Source organism: Galleria mellonella, unplaced genomic scaffold, assembly GCF_026898425.1.
Source record: "Galleria mellonella isolate WM207_F2 unplaced genomic scaffold, CSIRO_AGI_GalMel_v1 utg23, whole genome shotgun sequence".
NCBI classification, from domain to species: Eukaryota; Metazoa; Arthropoda; class Insecta; order Lepidoptera; family Pyralidae; genus Galleria; species Galleria mellonella.
Window position 1 is genome coordinate 2,509,333 of NW_026442045.1, and position 16,508 is coordinate 2,525,840.

General features: G+C 32.5%; 2 protein-coding genes across 3 annotated transcripts; one reads left to right on the forward strand and one right to left on the reverse strand.

Moving 5' to 3' along the window:
• The first annotated feature begins 773 nt into the window (after positions 1–773).
• On the forward strand, positions 774–12,138 carry LOC113512866 (calcineurin subunit B type 2). 2 transcript variants are annotated; one of them, XM_031911020.2, is made up of 6 exons: positions 774–932; positions 1,238–1,277; positions 1,675–1,710; positions 5,587–5,750; positions 6,910–7,044; positions 8,426–12,138. In XM_031911020.2, the coding sequence occupies exons 1-6, from the start codon at positions 930–932 to the stop codon at positions 8,594–8,596; spliced, it is 549 nt and encodes a 182-aa protein (XP_031766880.1). In that variant the 5' UTR covers positions 774–929; the 3' UTR covers positions 8,597–12,138. The 2 variants fall into 2 exon arrangements, with proteins under 2 accessions (XP_031766880.1, XP_026752616.1); XM_026896815.3 differs by lacking the exon at positions 1,675–1,710 and having other exon boundaries at positions 775–932.
• Positions 12,139–12,686: 548 nt separating this feature from the next.
• On the reverse strand, positions 12,687–14,070 carry LOC113512942 (39S ribosomal protein L14, mitochondrial). Its single transcript, XM_026896912.3, has 2 exons — positions 13,787–14,070; positions 12,687–13,018 (listed from the first exon to the last, which is right to left on the reverse strand). The coding sequence occupies exons 1-2, from the start codon at positions 13,968–13,970 to the stop codon at positions 12,750–12,752; spliced, it is 453 nt and encodes a 150-aa protein (XP_026752713.1). The 5' UTR covers positions 13,971–14,070; the 3' UTR covers positions 12,687–12,749.
• Positions 14,071–16,508: the final 2,438 nt, after the last annotated feature.

Consider the following 16,508-nt stretch of genomic DNA (forward strand, 5'->3'; position numbering starts at 1 on the left):
AAAATATATGATCTTTTTGAACCAATAATAGAATAAAATAAACTAATATGTTTTTATAGAATTCATCAAAATTCGTAATATACCATGAAAATTCGACTCCACTACTATATAAACAAGTAAGTTAATTAATTAATCAATACACTTTAACCTCATTTATACTTAATTCGGTTTTTCATTCCTTTATGTTAAAATTCATTCAAATTTACTTATATTTTTGTTTATTATTATGTTTTATCAAAACACATATTATTTATTTTTATACTTACAAAAAGTGAAGTGCTGTTTTTGAAATATTCTATTGCTAATTAAGAGGGCCATAATACGTTATGAGTGACAGACAAAGTTTTTAATATTGACTCAGGGCGGTAACATAGTTTTATACATACTTGTCTTTATATTGACGCAGGCCTATTATTTAGATTTAAAGTTAATTTTTATTGTTCATTTAATAGTAGTACAGAGAATAATGAAGTTTACGTGCTTCATTATTATATGTCTGTGAATATTAGATATCTTTTCTCAAATCGAAAGTGAAAGGTCTCTGCTCATTACCGATCGAGAATACTTTGTCGACACAGATTGATTGCTGATTTGACATTAACTGTGATTGATGGGATTGGGTGTGATCTCAGATAATCTTTATATTCTTAATTTATACGTAGATAACTAACTACATAATTTTTAACTGCATAGCACTTATTCTTTGTCTTTGGGTTCGGAATGTCACTACTTAATGCAAATTTTGCTTTATTACTCTGTCGCATGCGATTTTTTTGTCTCTATGATCTGTAATTTTTTTATTTAGATCAATGGAGGTGTCTTGTGTGTGATTAATCTTTTTGCGTTTGAAGAACTAGGATTTCACGTTGCCTAGATTTATCTTCGTCTTTATAATTTAAATAAATCAAGAACACTAATAAAAAGACAAAATGGTATGCATATTTTTTTTATGCTCAAGATCGAGTTAATGTGATGAGCGTCCATAATTGATCGCTTGTCGCATTTACAATATCGTTGTTTGTTGTATCCCGGTTGTGAAAAAAGTTTAGGTTTATTTCAGTTTTGTTAATTTATATCATACTATATAAATAACTATAATATTTATAAATTGGGGCAGCTTCTAGCTTCCTTGACAGTATGTAATTCTCCACCTAATTTCGAAATAAAAATCTGGTACCTTTGGCAGATCTCAATTTATCCTGTTTTTGTAAGCATTAAGAATAAAATATTTTTACAGGGTAACGAAAACTCTATTCCCATGGAACTCTGTTCAAATTGTGAGTATAATAATAATTGTTTTCTATAATTCTGTCTTTTCTTTATTACTAACTTTAAAAGATTCTGGTTGCTTCGTATCTACTTGCCTTAACTATACTCCTACATATAAGTATTATACCTAGCTTATTAACTAAATGCTGTATTAAATGAATTAAAGTGTATATTTCATATTAATATATTTATTAATATGATATTTGAATTAGTTAATCTTTATATTTATGACAACATGCTTCCTAATTCTATGTTGTATGGCTAACTTTCAAACTACCTCCTTCACTGGACAGTGGGGATGGCGACAGCAAGGACTGCCACTTTGTGCAGCATAGTTTGAGTATAATTGTCATCATTGAAACAATAGGGTGTGCATATAAAGCATAACAAGAGGTTTGTTTTCAGCGCGTGTAAACTGCATTGATTTTAAGGTGGAGAACTGTGAGTGTCGTAGTGTCACTCGCCCGCCTCTGATGTTCATCTATATGTTAGCTGCCGCACGTACACTGTTAGAGTCCAGAACAATTTTTCTTGTTTCATCAATTTGATAATGTATTAGGTATTTACTAGCTACAATTGATAATATCTATCAGTAAATATGGTATGATACCTATGTTACTGAACAAAAATAACAAAATTATTCTATTAAATTTTTCTTAATGTGCAGTCTTTGAAGAGGTATATATTAAATATGTCTACATCTTATTATGTATTATATATTCTTACAAATATTTAAATTACCCTTTTGTTGAGCTTTTATCTCTTAATCTGTACTTTCTTGTATTTTTCCACACATCTAATGATGTAGAAAAATTTTGGTAATTAAATAATGTAAATTTGGTCAGTCTGCGCATAATTCCTCCACCCTGACACGTCAGAGTAAATTGACAAAAATTGTTCTGGATAAACATAGTTGTATTATGAAAGACATTTTGTTTGAATAGTGCATCCTGTCACATTTCAGCCTTTAGTGGAAACATTAGAATTGCTATGAATGTTTAATTATAGAATGCTAATATGCTGTCACTCAGGTGCGAGGAATCTATGCAAATGAGAAAGGTTGGCTACAGTTCATCATGAGGTTTATATGTTGAAATAGTAATAGGTACATCTAACTTAAGTGCCTTCATATTGACCTTTGTAATGAACAGTGTGCCCTAGAAAATAATTTTGGAATTTTTTGCCAATATTAGAGGAATATATGGGAATAATTATTTATTATACTTTTTCAAATTTGCCAACCTATCTCGTAGCTCTGCAGAAAACCCAGACCTGGTTGTAATTTTTATTTAACTTACTTGTACATTGTTTATTTTTTAATAATTTTTCACATAAACTGTTTCAAAAATACAAATTGTAACTAAACAAACATTCCGCTCTGGGTTTTTAGTGTTTTGTTATTATAAATGTCCCGCCTACAGCCCTAACAAGTGTGCGTTGGACTAGTATATCTGAGCCACTTGATAAGTAATCGCCAGCTTTATACAGAACAAAACTGATGATAACATCCGTGAGGACCTAAGGGTGGTTGGTGCACGCGTTTGTTATTAAATCAAATAGGTAGCTGTTGCTTTTGCTACTCTTAGGAAATTTAAGTAAAATGTTGCTTCTTCTGATAGGCTGCGCGACCATTGTAGGCGTTTTTACGTGTAGGTAAACATCAAAAGGGATTTCCTTAATGTTTTCCTACTTGCGTATAAAAATATCCACTATGACCGCGTGGCCTAATACCTACCATGGTATGACCGAATGGGTGTTTTTACGGAAGATTATTCACAGTATTTTTATATTATGACTATATCGTACAATTTAAAAATTGCTACCATATAAACAAGTTCGCGTTCCTACCTAGTACTGCTACTGGAATGGAGACAGACAAATTCATGACAGTCATAAATATTTTAAATATAGAAGTTTACCTATATAATTGCATTGCTATTTGTTACGTATGCAATAGCAGTAAACTGTTTTCTATTTGAACATACCATTCTAGGTAGGATACTTAGTCATTTTAAAGTGTCATGATATTAAAATTAATGTCGATGTTTATTTCATTCTGTTACTCGTTGTAGACGGTACCTACGTACCTATGTTGCTGCGATGTGTGTTTTGATGTGATTTATAGTTATTTAGAACAATTTATCAGAACAAGAAATAAATAGATAGCTGTTGTAAATAGATTATGAATTAGGTATTGAGTTTTAAAATAGAAATGTCAACGCAAACATTTGTTTAAAAAAATACTCATTTTTGTCTTTCTTGTATATCTAAATTTAAACAATAGTCTGGTCGTTATATGTATAGACAGTGAATAGTAGAGCTATAATAAATCTGTCTAGGGACTTAGCCCTTTTCTAAAAGTCAGTAATTTGAGAAGCTTCTTTTTTTTTTTAATGTGTATTTGAAATGCAAGATAATTAGTGGTTTGAATATATATTTTTTCTATATCTATGTGCCTATAAATAAACAATTGCTAGGTAGCTAATTGTTGATTAAAAATATGTAGGTACAGGTAGGAATTGCGAGATCATCCAGATATTGGTACAGAATACCAGAATTCAATGTACACGTAGTTCAAATTAGAGCTAGTAGACAAGACGCAAGCATACACTTGCGACATATATTCAAGCGAATCTGAACGATAACTAATTTTAGAACCGTTCAATAATAGTCTACAAACCCATCGAAAATGTTGAAAGGGTTAAATCAAGTGACCCAAAATCCAGTGGCGGTACCTTCATAAGAGACACAAAGTCTAATTTTCTTATGTTAATACTAATTATTTTTTACACTTATTGCAATTTTGAACACAATATTAAATTTATACTATACATATATACATACACATGTTTCACGTCCGTCTCCCATTAAGATAGGCAGAAATAATTGAACCCCAAATGCTTCAATTCTATCAAGCCTCTTTCGCTTCCTCCGCATTCATCTATCTTTATAAAATTAAAGATTTAAATATGTATTAATATTAGGTTTCATACACGCTCGCCAGTTACGGCTACTTTTAGTTTGGCCCTTCTTCAGCACATCGCCTATTTGGTCGACACATATCCATCTAGGGCGGTTCCTATCGACATCTTTATTGTTGCTCGATAAGTCTCTTTCGTAACTCTTCTTTCATCCATCCTCTCCAAATAGCCAAACCAAAGCAACATTTTCTTTTTGATTTTTATCACTACATCGTCTTTCAGTTTACACTTCTTAGAGTTCTCATCTCTACAGCATTTATCTTAATACTTCTTCTGCTATACCCATGATTCGCTTACATGAGCTTTGCTGTCGTCGAGTACTCCCTGAATTTTCCTAAATCTAAAACGTGTTATTCATAAACTACACAGTGAGTTCATTATTTCCGTAGTCCAGTTATATAGTACTCATATTGATATTATTCACAAAAACACTTGGAAGAATAAAAGTGTATTTGTGTATAATTGTAATACTCGTGCATTGTTAATTTTATGTTAATTGTATCACGCAAACCATGTTTAAATTTTCGTGTGCTTTTCGTGTAATTTTTTTACAAAACTCAAATAAATACTTTTTATAGGCTGCCTTACTAGGCTTTTCGTTTTTTTTTTTTTTATGGATGATAATGGAATGGTAACTCCACCTGCGCTATCGGTATACACTGGCGAAGAACTAGTGAGGGGTAATAACTGAAGATGAAACAGGTCAGTTAGCCCATCGTGACAAATTCACCAATGGACCAGCCACGATGGTTTCCAGGGCAAACCGCGAGGAGGTCGACCTGATAGGATATATTGCTAGTAATAAGGGTGTTAATCTCTATTATTAACAGTCCCTTTTCTCCCAGGCTTTTTGGGTTTTGTTTAGGTACCGCCAACGTCATCATAAATGATGTTTTGTGAAACAATAATTTTAGCCAATATGCCGTCAGTTTGTGCAGTAAAGATAAATAATTATTCAAACAATTATAATTGTATAGTTATTTGCGATAATTATATTGATTTACAGATGATGAAGATTGAAAATATCAGCATCGTCTTATATATCTTACCTGTAAATTTTTAATTCTATAATGGGCTTGTAGACTGGACTAGATGTTCGGTAGATATACTTTATTGGAGCAATTGTATGTATGCGTTAAGCGTTTAATGGTAGGCTTCGTTCACTCGAGATTAAATTGCATGGAGCAGTCTATTGATTTGACGCGATTCTTTCTGATATTTACATAAAGAATGTTGCAATGGACGGCTCTTGTATCGTTTGCTCTCGTGGGTCACTAACTCGCGTACGAGTGGAACCTCTCAAGTAACACTAATTTTCTGTGTCCGCTACCGACAGTCGACGCGGATGAGATTCGGCGGCTGGGCAAGCGATTTCGGAAGCTTGACTTGGACAATTCCGGCGCTCTGTCCATCGACGAGTTTATGTCATTACCAGAGTTACAGCAGAATCCACTTGTTCAACGCGTTATAGATATATTCGACGCTGATGGTAATGGAGAGGTAAGATTAAAAATTATTTTAAAATTTTAATGTAATAACTACCGGTTTAACTTACGTGTAATTAGATCGAGAAAAATCGACTAGTTTTGGAATCAATTCGTTATCCTTAGTCATGAGCTACTGTGTCAGAGTCGTTCATGACTAAGGTCTAATTACACGTAAGTTATACTGGTAGTTATTACATTAAAATATAATGATTTGAAAATGATTAAGTATTTTTAACTATATATTATATCCCATGGTTTATGTACATCATATGCCTAATCATATCACCCTTCATACTTTTCCTTCTAAAAACCATTGTAGTTAATTTCTATTGAATTCGTTATAAAGAGTCAACTGAATATGAAGACAGATCAGTCATCGCTTTAACCTATATTGGTGTCCCACTACTGTATACTATTAGCGTAGTTGAATGCCCTATTTGAATTCTAAAAAAAATGTATACTTTTATATTTTACTGTTTACAATAAAATCCAAGTTCATACAGACAAAAAATCGCGGATAAAGAGATGGTCAACAAGAATAGGGGGATAAGACATTATCTGTAGAAATCCCTCGAGATAGCTTTGATAAACGATGTACTTGATTATAACGCTCGATATAACTGTTTCATGCTTGTTTGAGTAAATTAGTTCTACTAAATGAGTTTAATGGCGCACTTAATACAGGCAGAATTATTATTTAGGTCAATAACAAATATGATATTATGTCGTACTCTAGTCATCATTTGTAATTTCGAATAAGTGTATTTATTATTTTATATTTCAATAAGGCAGTCATATTTTATTGAAATACTATAATTAGATTGGATGTTTATTCTCACGTCGCAAAAATTTCTTAAAAAAAGGCAAATTGAAACAAAAGAAATAAATTGGCGACAAATATTGCCATATACGAACTCAATACTACTAATATTATAAATGTGAAAGTTGTAAAGGTGTTTGTATGTTTGTTACTCAAACATCTTATACGGTTGAATCGATTGGAATGAATTATGGTAAAGGTTGGGTTATATCCTAACTTAAAGGATACTTTATATACTGAAATAAACGGGCAACGCCGCGAGTAACAGCTAATATTTGATAAGCCCACATTAAGTCAATGCTAAGTGCTATTTTATAAAACTTCTCGATAACAACTAAATTAATTGATGCAGGTGGACTTCAAAGAGTTCATCCAGGGCGTGTCTCAATTCAGCGTCAAAGGTGATAAGTTGTCCAAGTTGCGGTTCGCGTTCCGCATCTACGACATGGACAACGATGGGTTCATCTCAAACGGTGAATTGTTTCAGGTAATATTCATAAACCTTTATTTACATGAAATATGATATCATTGCTTCCGAATAGACATGATATTAGAGTCGATTCTGAGGCGCCAACGGCTTTCTTTAAACCTGTTAATTTATTACAAAATCCATAGCTCTTAATATCTAGTTTCACAAAATTACTGTTTTATGAACCATCTTAAACTAAATTTACAAATTAAAAATATTAGTTTATATTGGTCTTCAGAATAAAGATTTCGCTGTGATATTAAACTGAAATGTTAATTTTAAAGATATTTTTAGAGAAATGGTGTTTTAAAATCGACCCAGACGAACCTTCAAGAAAGAGTATAATCTTCCTTAAAAGGTCATTGACATAACCGTTATTCCTTTAGTATTGCTCACGAGCGCTGGTAATTTTATACCATCAGGAGAGCCGCCAACTCCTGCATTCCTAAAGACTAAATTGTTATGCCTCAGGACTTACTGCCATATATGGATAGAATATTTAATTATATTTGTAGATATGGCCATGCAGATTATTTGCAAATCAACTTCAAAAAGGAGGTTTAGTTTTGGTTTTCGGTTTGTTTTTTACCTCGTAAGTCCGTCAGTTATAAACCGATTTAGTAATTTAATAAGTTTAATTTAATAGACTTACAGATTATCATATTTTATCAAAATTAGCTCAGTAGTTTAGTTTTTAAATAATTTGTTTTGCCACAATTAATTTTTTTTTGTAGAACAATCTAAAATGATTAGTCTGTTTTGTTTATAATTCGATAACTTTTTTTTACTACTTTAATGAAGTGGCAATCCGTATCGTATGTAATATCCCAATAATAGATATTGCGTGCTTTTTAATGGTTTTTATTAATACTCTAGGCTGTAGTCTGTTGGGAAAACTACGGTTTGAAATCAGGTCATCCTCAGTAACTGGCATCAAAGGCGACTAATTGAGTGTGATAACAAAATCATAATTAAAATTAACATCGAATTCATTTAGCTCAGATAGTTTGTCTAAATATAGAGATTCCATATTCGAAAAATCCATAGAGTCAGCATAGAATAAATTAGTTTAAATTCATATTACAAATTACATCAAGAGATTCACGAAGATTGATAAATGTAATATAGATATGAAAGTATTAAATCGGCAGTTAGTAGCTGATGATTAATGTGGTTGTTCTACTTTTGTAGCACTGTATGGTGGTGAATTATCTATTACGGCGACTACTGCCATGATGGAAGATGACTGGGTACAGATATATAATACTAGTTCAGTACTTTGGGCATCAAGTTTAATAATTCAATACAAATAAAATTACAATTCAGTGTAAATAGATCCATGCAACATAGTGTGGATGCAGTGTTACATATGTAAATGGTTTTTATATTAAATTTTCAGGTACTGAAGATGATGGTTGGCAACAATTTGAAGGACACTCAACTGCAGCAGATTGTGGACAAGACGATCTTGTTTGCAGACAAGGACGAGGATGGCAAGATCTCGTTTGAGGAGTTCTGTAATGTGGTTGGCAACACAGACATACATAAGAAGATGGTGGTGGACGTGTAGGCGACCCTCGCGCCCCCCGCTCCACCAGCACCTTCCTTCGAGACCCTCTACTTTCTTGCTCTAGCTAGAACACTATTTAAATTGCGCGTCGCTTGCTCCGTGGGAAGTTTCTATTCGTCTTCCAAATAAACGAAGTTTTATTTCGCTTTTGGAGGAACCCGGAATATCTATTGTATCTATGTACATACACATTTAACTGAGTACAAAGCAGTTCAGGTAAAACATTACGCAATACGTTACTCGCGTCGTCGTATGCTCGATCCTTGATGACCTTTATCTCGGTAAAATTGCGTAAATTTATTCATGTCACGTAAACATAGTTTACTTATTTAGTCTTGACGAAAACTACGTTCATACAAGGTCAACTTGGTGAATGTTATTGTTAATAATTCTAGTCTCCACGACATACAGTGTAGAACTGTTATGAAGAGGCCGTCATCAAGTCGCGATCTCTTGTTGAATTTTGTATAACTTTTATTATTATTACTTTATGTATGACATTATTTAAAAACACGTAAATTCTAAATTCCCAAGACCTTTATTTAAGATCATAGTTGTCATTGTATGACCACTGCAAATTATTTATAAACTGTTCGTACGCAAATTCAACATAACTTTGGAACACATTTTAAAATTTTAAAACGTCATAAGTAAAATAATAAATCCAACGAAATTTAGCAAGTCGCGATTGTTATTAGAAAGGGCCTCTTAGTGCTCACTACATACAATGTAAATTGTGCCATAAAATATCGTCGAGTGACGTATTGCTGACCCTATAGGGCTGTGACTTTAGTACACGAATGCGGGCATTTGTGGCGATATGGGGCGATATTTCGCGGCGATGTGTTCCGCGGGGCAGTCGGCGCGCGCTAATCTATCGTGATTCGTTTACAATTTAACTCTTAAGGTATACTATATAAATTTGTAATATTTAGTTAACATTAGTGGAAATTTTATCGTAGTCAAATCAACAGTAAGATTTTTATTATTTTTGTTACGGTAATTTTAGTTTGTTATTTAGTATTTTATTTTTACACGATCTGTTTTGAGCGCGAGTTCACGTGTCCGTAGTTCAGGTAAGGGTTCCGTGTGCCGTTCGGTAACAGTTGTGCCGCGTATGTGATACGTCAGTCATATCGCGTAGTAGCTAGTTGGTTTAGCGTCGGTAGTTAGTTTTCTATTGTCACTTCCGTGATCTTTAGTTTACGACGTTTCATCTATTACATTCAATCGGATATTTTTTTAAATATTTCACTATCACTTATTGGTTATGTAGGTAGTATTTCTGTGATGTCGTTATAATTTATAATTTCTTATAATGGAAATAGGTACTGAGAGAACTTGACAATTATCGTGCAAAAAAGGAAGGCTGTCTGGAAACTATATTTTGTCACCAACAGTGAAATAAGATGTTATAGATTATAAACGATGCACGTTTCTTGCGCACATGAACTATGACGCGCGTAGCGCCCTTATCTTTTAAACTCAGACATGGAATAATAAGACATTTTTGATATTTTGCGATTAGATAATCAAAAATATTGGAATAATATTGTGTAAAAATGAAATTATCCTAATCAAACCCATGTATTATATAGGTGTGTAAAAATGAAGGAATCCAATCCATCCATTTCCTTACTCTGATCTCCCTCTCCCTCCTCAGGTCCTCACCGCGCTCAAGTGACCTTCGACTACAGAGGTCCAAGTACCTTGTCTCACCTTTAGATTATGTTAATGTTGTACAAATAATTATATATTATATAGCAATTTATTGGGTGTTATTTTTTAGATATCTGTTTTTACAAATGTTTGATCTAAAATCATATCAACTAAGAAGGAAGCAGGTTTTACGGAAACTATTCGGTATAGATGAATATGGAAAGAACGAGCTCAGTACCTCAGACATGCGGCAAATGTTTTTCTTATTCTTACTAAGAATGTTCGCTAAAGCTAAAGAGTTAGTGAATGGAGTTAGAATTGATAGTTTTGACTTGCTCCTCTGTAGTGTACTGAGCATAGATAGCGACGGCGGGCCTGATTCTGTTTAAATGCCATGCCCTAAATTTATCCATTATAATTCACTAACCAGTGCAATGTAGTCTGAGTGTTACATTCGATGAAAACATTTCAGTTAATAGTGTTTGATGTAATTCGTTACATAGTTTTTTATACAACATCCGAATAGCAGCACTTTCTCCCAACCGTTCGAATAACTAGTCTCTAATGTCTTTGACTACTTTATTTGAAATTACTAAATTTTTTTATTTACAAATTTTATTAACTTTAGAGATGATGTTAGACCATTTCTAAAACTAGTGAATAGATTTATCGATTTAGAGAATGATGTTTTCAGAATCGGGCCATGTCAATAATATTGCTTTTGTTATTTATTTAAAGCTGATTTAACAATATATAGAAGTAGCGACACTAACTCTTCCGATTAGTTGTCGTAGTTTTAAGATTAATTTATATTAATTATAATAAAGATAAATTCTATTAAATTGTGTCGTGTGATAGTTTGATTACCGGATTGTTTAATGTTTCGAGTTAGACTTGGGTAGTAGTGATTGCACGTGAATCTTTATTATGTCTAGTCACAGCTGTTGTGCAAACATTACATTACGTTACAACAGGGCTCCGGGCCCCGTTTCGTACTTGTTCATGCTTTACACTGGCGGGGCCCCGCGCCTCGACTCGTTCTTGTTCATACTGTGAATATGTATTTGTTTGTCAATAATTCAGATGTCTGGGTACCTATTGCTCACAGCTTTAACTAATTGAATGTTAATTATAGCAATATTACAATTCTAAAGCCTTACTTGGGAAAAGACGACATCTTTATACGTATTTTGTAAGCTGACAGTATCTAAATCATGTATTCCTACTTTGTTTTAAGATGCAACAAATAAGTGTTCGAGTGTTGTACTAGTAAGTACTTAATGAGTGGTATGAAAAATAAAAATAAGTAAATTCCTAAACAGTTTACAGTATTTGCTAACAGATACTATGCATGAATTTAAGCTTTACTGGTATGGTTTAAGAATTTGCTTAACATAAATTTATTTATTACCACCCAGTGTTTCTTGTAATTGGAATTCTAAATTAACTATTATTAAATACTTATGTAATTAATCATATACCTATTGTTGACATACATTGTCTATAGTGGTATTGCATCATGAATGGAGTAGAACTATTGGAAACACACGATGTTTTTATAATGAAGAAAAATTAACTAGTAGTATGTCTTGCATTTGAACTTGGCAACTGTGGCTTCACTGACATTCTGTTTTGTCCAGTCGTAGATGTTATTTGTGTTCTATATCTCAACTGTAAATCTTGAATTACTTCAGTAACGCCAATAGGGCTGCGCCTTACCGCCTCAACGTCAACTAGGTATATTTGTATAGGATTTGATTGAAATGTAATACATTAAATTGATGTTGTGTCATCTACTCATCTCCATCAGTAGGTAGCGTGTCCTATAAGTCTACTCTAAAGTGGAACTGATAAGTTTTATTAAATTTTGAAATTTCAATGATTGAATTTGTTTTTATTTTTTCCTAAACAATTAAATGTAGTAATGAACACTACATTTGACACTGATCATGTTGATATAATTTATATGAGTTTCAGACATGGCTCCTGTCTTCAGTTTATATTACGATTTTATAGTACACCATTGCACAGTATTTGAAAATTATTTATTTGCATGAGCTCATGTCTGGTTTCTAGGACCTATTCGCAACACAACTACTACACACTTCAATTACTATTGTATATACAGAACCACAACTACATGCACATATAATACTGCAATATATGGATGTGTATATCAACCCTGGCAAAGTTTTAGCAAAGTACAACTGCATTTGAATGATGAGTATATCCAAGGAAATCAAAGTAAGATGCATATTTAGTATAATTATCTAGGAGGGGGACTGACTTTTAAAAAATTTTCATATATACTCAGACAAGTCTTTGTGAAGCTCCATTTACACCCTGGGGTGAACAAGAGCACAAGTTATGTGTCTGAACAAAACTACAGAATTACATTTGAAGAAATAATACAGGAAAGTAATACACTAAATTAAAACAAGTTTTTAATCAATATACAATTGTAATTAACTACCTACTTAAAAATAATTAATGCTTAAACAAATTTCGTTGCTATAGACAGTAATTTGGTGTAATCAGCACCTTTAGAATGTGTTCTTTCTTTGAGTATGGTACGTAAGATGGTGGGGATAGGCACATGTATACGAGTACCTAGTGGTGTGCCATTATCATCAATTAGTACCACATTGTTACTGTCAAATTTAGGTACTTTTACTTTTTGTGTTTGCTTTAACCCAACTAAAATGCCCTTCTTCTTCTGTCCTTTAATTGCTACCATCACTCTGTCACCGATGTAACCAACACCTGCAGATAAAAACATAAGTTTAAAAAATTTTTGTAGATACATAAGTTGTAGTTAAAATAATTTTTAAAATCTTTCCTTATTGGCATAGTAGAACAAAAAAAATTATCATTACCAATTGCTAACCAAATACTAAATTACAATGAAAATACATTGACGATTTTAATGTTAAGTTTTGCTTAAAATTAAATCCACCCTTTGGTATAAGATCTGAGTGGGGATAACATGGTCACTATGGAGAAATTCAAAAAGTTTTTAATAGAATTTTGAATTATCTATATTTATTGCTTTGCTTCATAAATATAATTCTAGTTTATATCAGATGTTTTTTTAATGAATTATAATGAAATAGTAACCTCACCTGCATTAAAGGTATACATTGGCGAATTGATTAGTGAGGATGAAAAGGCAGGCCAGTTAGCCCATCATGACTAATTCAATGATAAATTAGTCACGATAGTTTCTAGAAGGTTCACATGTAGGTCGACCTGATAGGATATATTGATAGCAATAGGTAGTCCCTACCTCTCCATTACTAACAATCCCTTCCCTCAATAACAGATGTTGTTAAATGGTTGTCTATGTGATCATACTCTCGTCTTGAAGGGACCCTATAGACTTAGACTTGTGCAGTAATTAATGAGGTTAAAAACATGAACATTTCATAACACATTTTCTAAGGATTTCTTGAAATTTGATATCAGCAGATACGAGTTCCATGTGGCTGAGGCTACGACTAATATCGAAGTTAATTTTTAAAATGTACTTACGCTGTTTATTGTAAACACAAATAACTTTCGGTGGTTTTCCTTCAGCCATCGCTCGCTTTCCAATCTCAGAGTTGTCTACCACTCGCAGTCGGGTTAACAAACGAACTTCATTTAAACAAGAGGTAGTGTGAAATCCACAAGTTAGATTTCTTGAACTGATTTTACTGAGAAGAGAAGTAAACATTTTGTTTTCTTGTTACTTGCAAATTTAAAAACTTGATTGTGAAGAAGGCAGGGACAATAGTTCTATAGGTTATTTTTATCTTCTTTTTTGTGTTTTGACTTTTAATAAGTTTTGACGTTAAATCTTGACTGACACTTGACATTTGAAGTTTGACAATGACTAACTAGTTTTTTTTTAACTGCGTAGAAACAAGCGGTTCAGTTTAATGATTAATAGGCCATGACACATTGAATTTTAATTATTAATGAAAATTTCAGTTAAATAATTCATCAAAAACTTATTTTATGTAAACACTAGTTTTATCTCGTATGAGTACATATTTTATAATCAAGGATGACTAGATACATTTAAAAAACTGAAAATTTTAATCCTTCATTTGTATATTGTAAATGTGAAAGTGAGCTTATTTGTTTGTATGTTACGTTTTAGCGTCTTAACAGTTTCGCCACTTACTATAAAATCTAGTAAACGTATATGGGTGAAGAAGGATTTAAGCTACTTTGTATCTTAAACATACAGTACACAATCACTTAATAATATTCATCTTGAATGTTTTTTATTTTGGTTTTTACCTGATACATCTGAAATTTTAAATTTAGCACGATTGTTTCCAGGGGTGACCACGTGGAGGTCGACTTGCAGCTTATATCGCTAGCAATGGAATGGGGAATAGTAGTTCGCATTACTAACAATTCTTTCCCCTTAGTTGCTTTTAATTTTAAATTGTGACAATTTAAGCGGAATAATATTGTATTATTGCTATTAGGTACTTATACGGTAGTGTAAATAAGTATTGTATGGTATTATGAATGTTGGGTATTTTCAAATGATCTGTAGCTAACTTCAGGAATATTCACTCGCTTAGTTAAGTATCTTAAAAAAAAATCAAGATTAACATGTTTAATTTTTTTTCTAAAGCTCTAATAAATAGGTAGGCTTACTCTTATAACTATAGTAAGTAGATAATTCGTGAAAATAAAATTAAAGTAGATGAAGTAGGTGTTTAGATTAAATGAAAAAAGAAGAATAAATGTTGGTAAATCAGTTAAATTAATGTTATTTATGTTGACGGAAAATTGGGGCAGCATAAACAGATTAGACCGACTGAAATTTGATAGATTGCTAAATGTTTTAATAAAGCATTGCGTCTGGCACGAAAACATTTCCTATTCACATTTTTTTTTCCAATAAATCACTAAAAGGAGCATTGTCCCAATAAAAGGGAATGACAGGCCATAGGGAAAACAAACCAACACGTCATCCGTTCAATTCGAAATACTCAAAGATAGTAATGGATCGGGTGTGATGGAGGCGCTGGCAGGCGGGGGACGCCCACTGTTTGGACAGCAACACAATGCCGCCGGAAGCGAACGCGAAAACGAAGTATTATAAGGCGCGTTAAAGAGGCTCAAAACCTTTGAGGTGTCACCGAGTCGGCCTCTGCTCCTAATGACGTAAATCGAGCCCGCACTCTTTTGTTTTGTTTCCGATTATCCGCTCGCAATCCGCTCCTTATTGAATTACCGCCTTTAATCATTGATGCCATGGTGAAATTGAGATTACGCTCTAACGACCGTTCAATCAGTACGCACCTCGACGATTGTGTAATCAATACTCCTTTGATTCGACCAAATAAAAAATGAGTAGATAATTGAATCTCATTTCGCGAGAAGCGCGCGATCGCTAGCCAAGTCAACCCTCCCGCTCCCGACGCGAGTTACGACGCTCGAAGATTCCTTACTTATTTATTCAATATTATAATCACGTAGGTGCAAATATTACGTTTTTTGTCAACGAAGCAATGTTCTTGCAAGGGACTGTGCTAGTAAAAGTTTTGTATCAGAATGAACTATGGCAAGTATTAGTAAAACACTAATAATAATAAAAACTCTTAGACTTACTTGATGTAACAAAACCTGTAAGTCTAAATTTAAAAACCGAAACAAACGTTTCGAAAATGAAGAAGAAATGACATAAAAATAATAATAAAAATATTAGTACTTCGTTTTGTTTTATTAATATTTAGTGTTCCATCTAAGAAGTAAGATCAGTCCAAAATAATTCGGATAATACAAATAAAGCAAGTAGTTATACATTTGGAGAAATTAAAAAACTTTAAAGTATAGATAAGATAAAGGAATATATAGGCATAGAAGAAAAGAAGCACTTGTTGTTTTATTATTATGTTAGAAGTATAAATAGACATGATAGGTAGATAACAGGGTACCAGTTGAAAACTTTCAGGTTTATAAGTATTACTGGTACCACTATTTTTATGAAATTCTACCAACTTTATAAAGAAGGAAGTTCTCAATTCAGCAGTTTTTTACATTACCAATACGATGTTTTTTATTTACAATTAAGTATTTTAGTTTTATTTTTTACATAGGGACTTTTCTCTTATGAGAACAATGTCAGCTTCATTGTAACCTTAGTAAATCTAGTGTTGGTAATATATACTGACACAAAATACTAGTACCTCAATTAAAGATTTATTCATTTCTCTATGTCAGTTCTCAAGTGCATATCTTTAAAAAT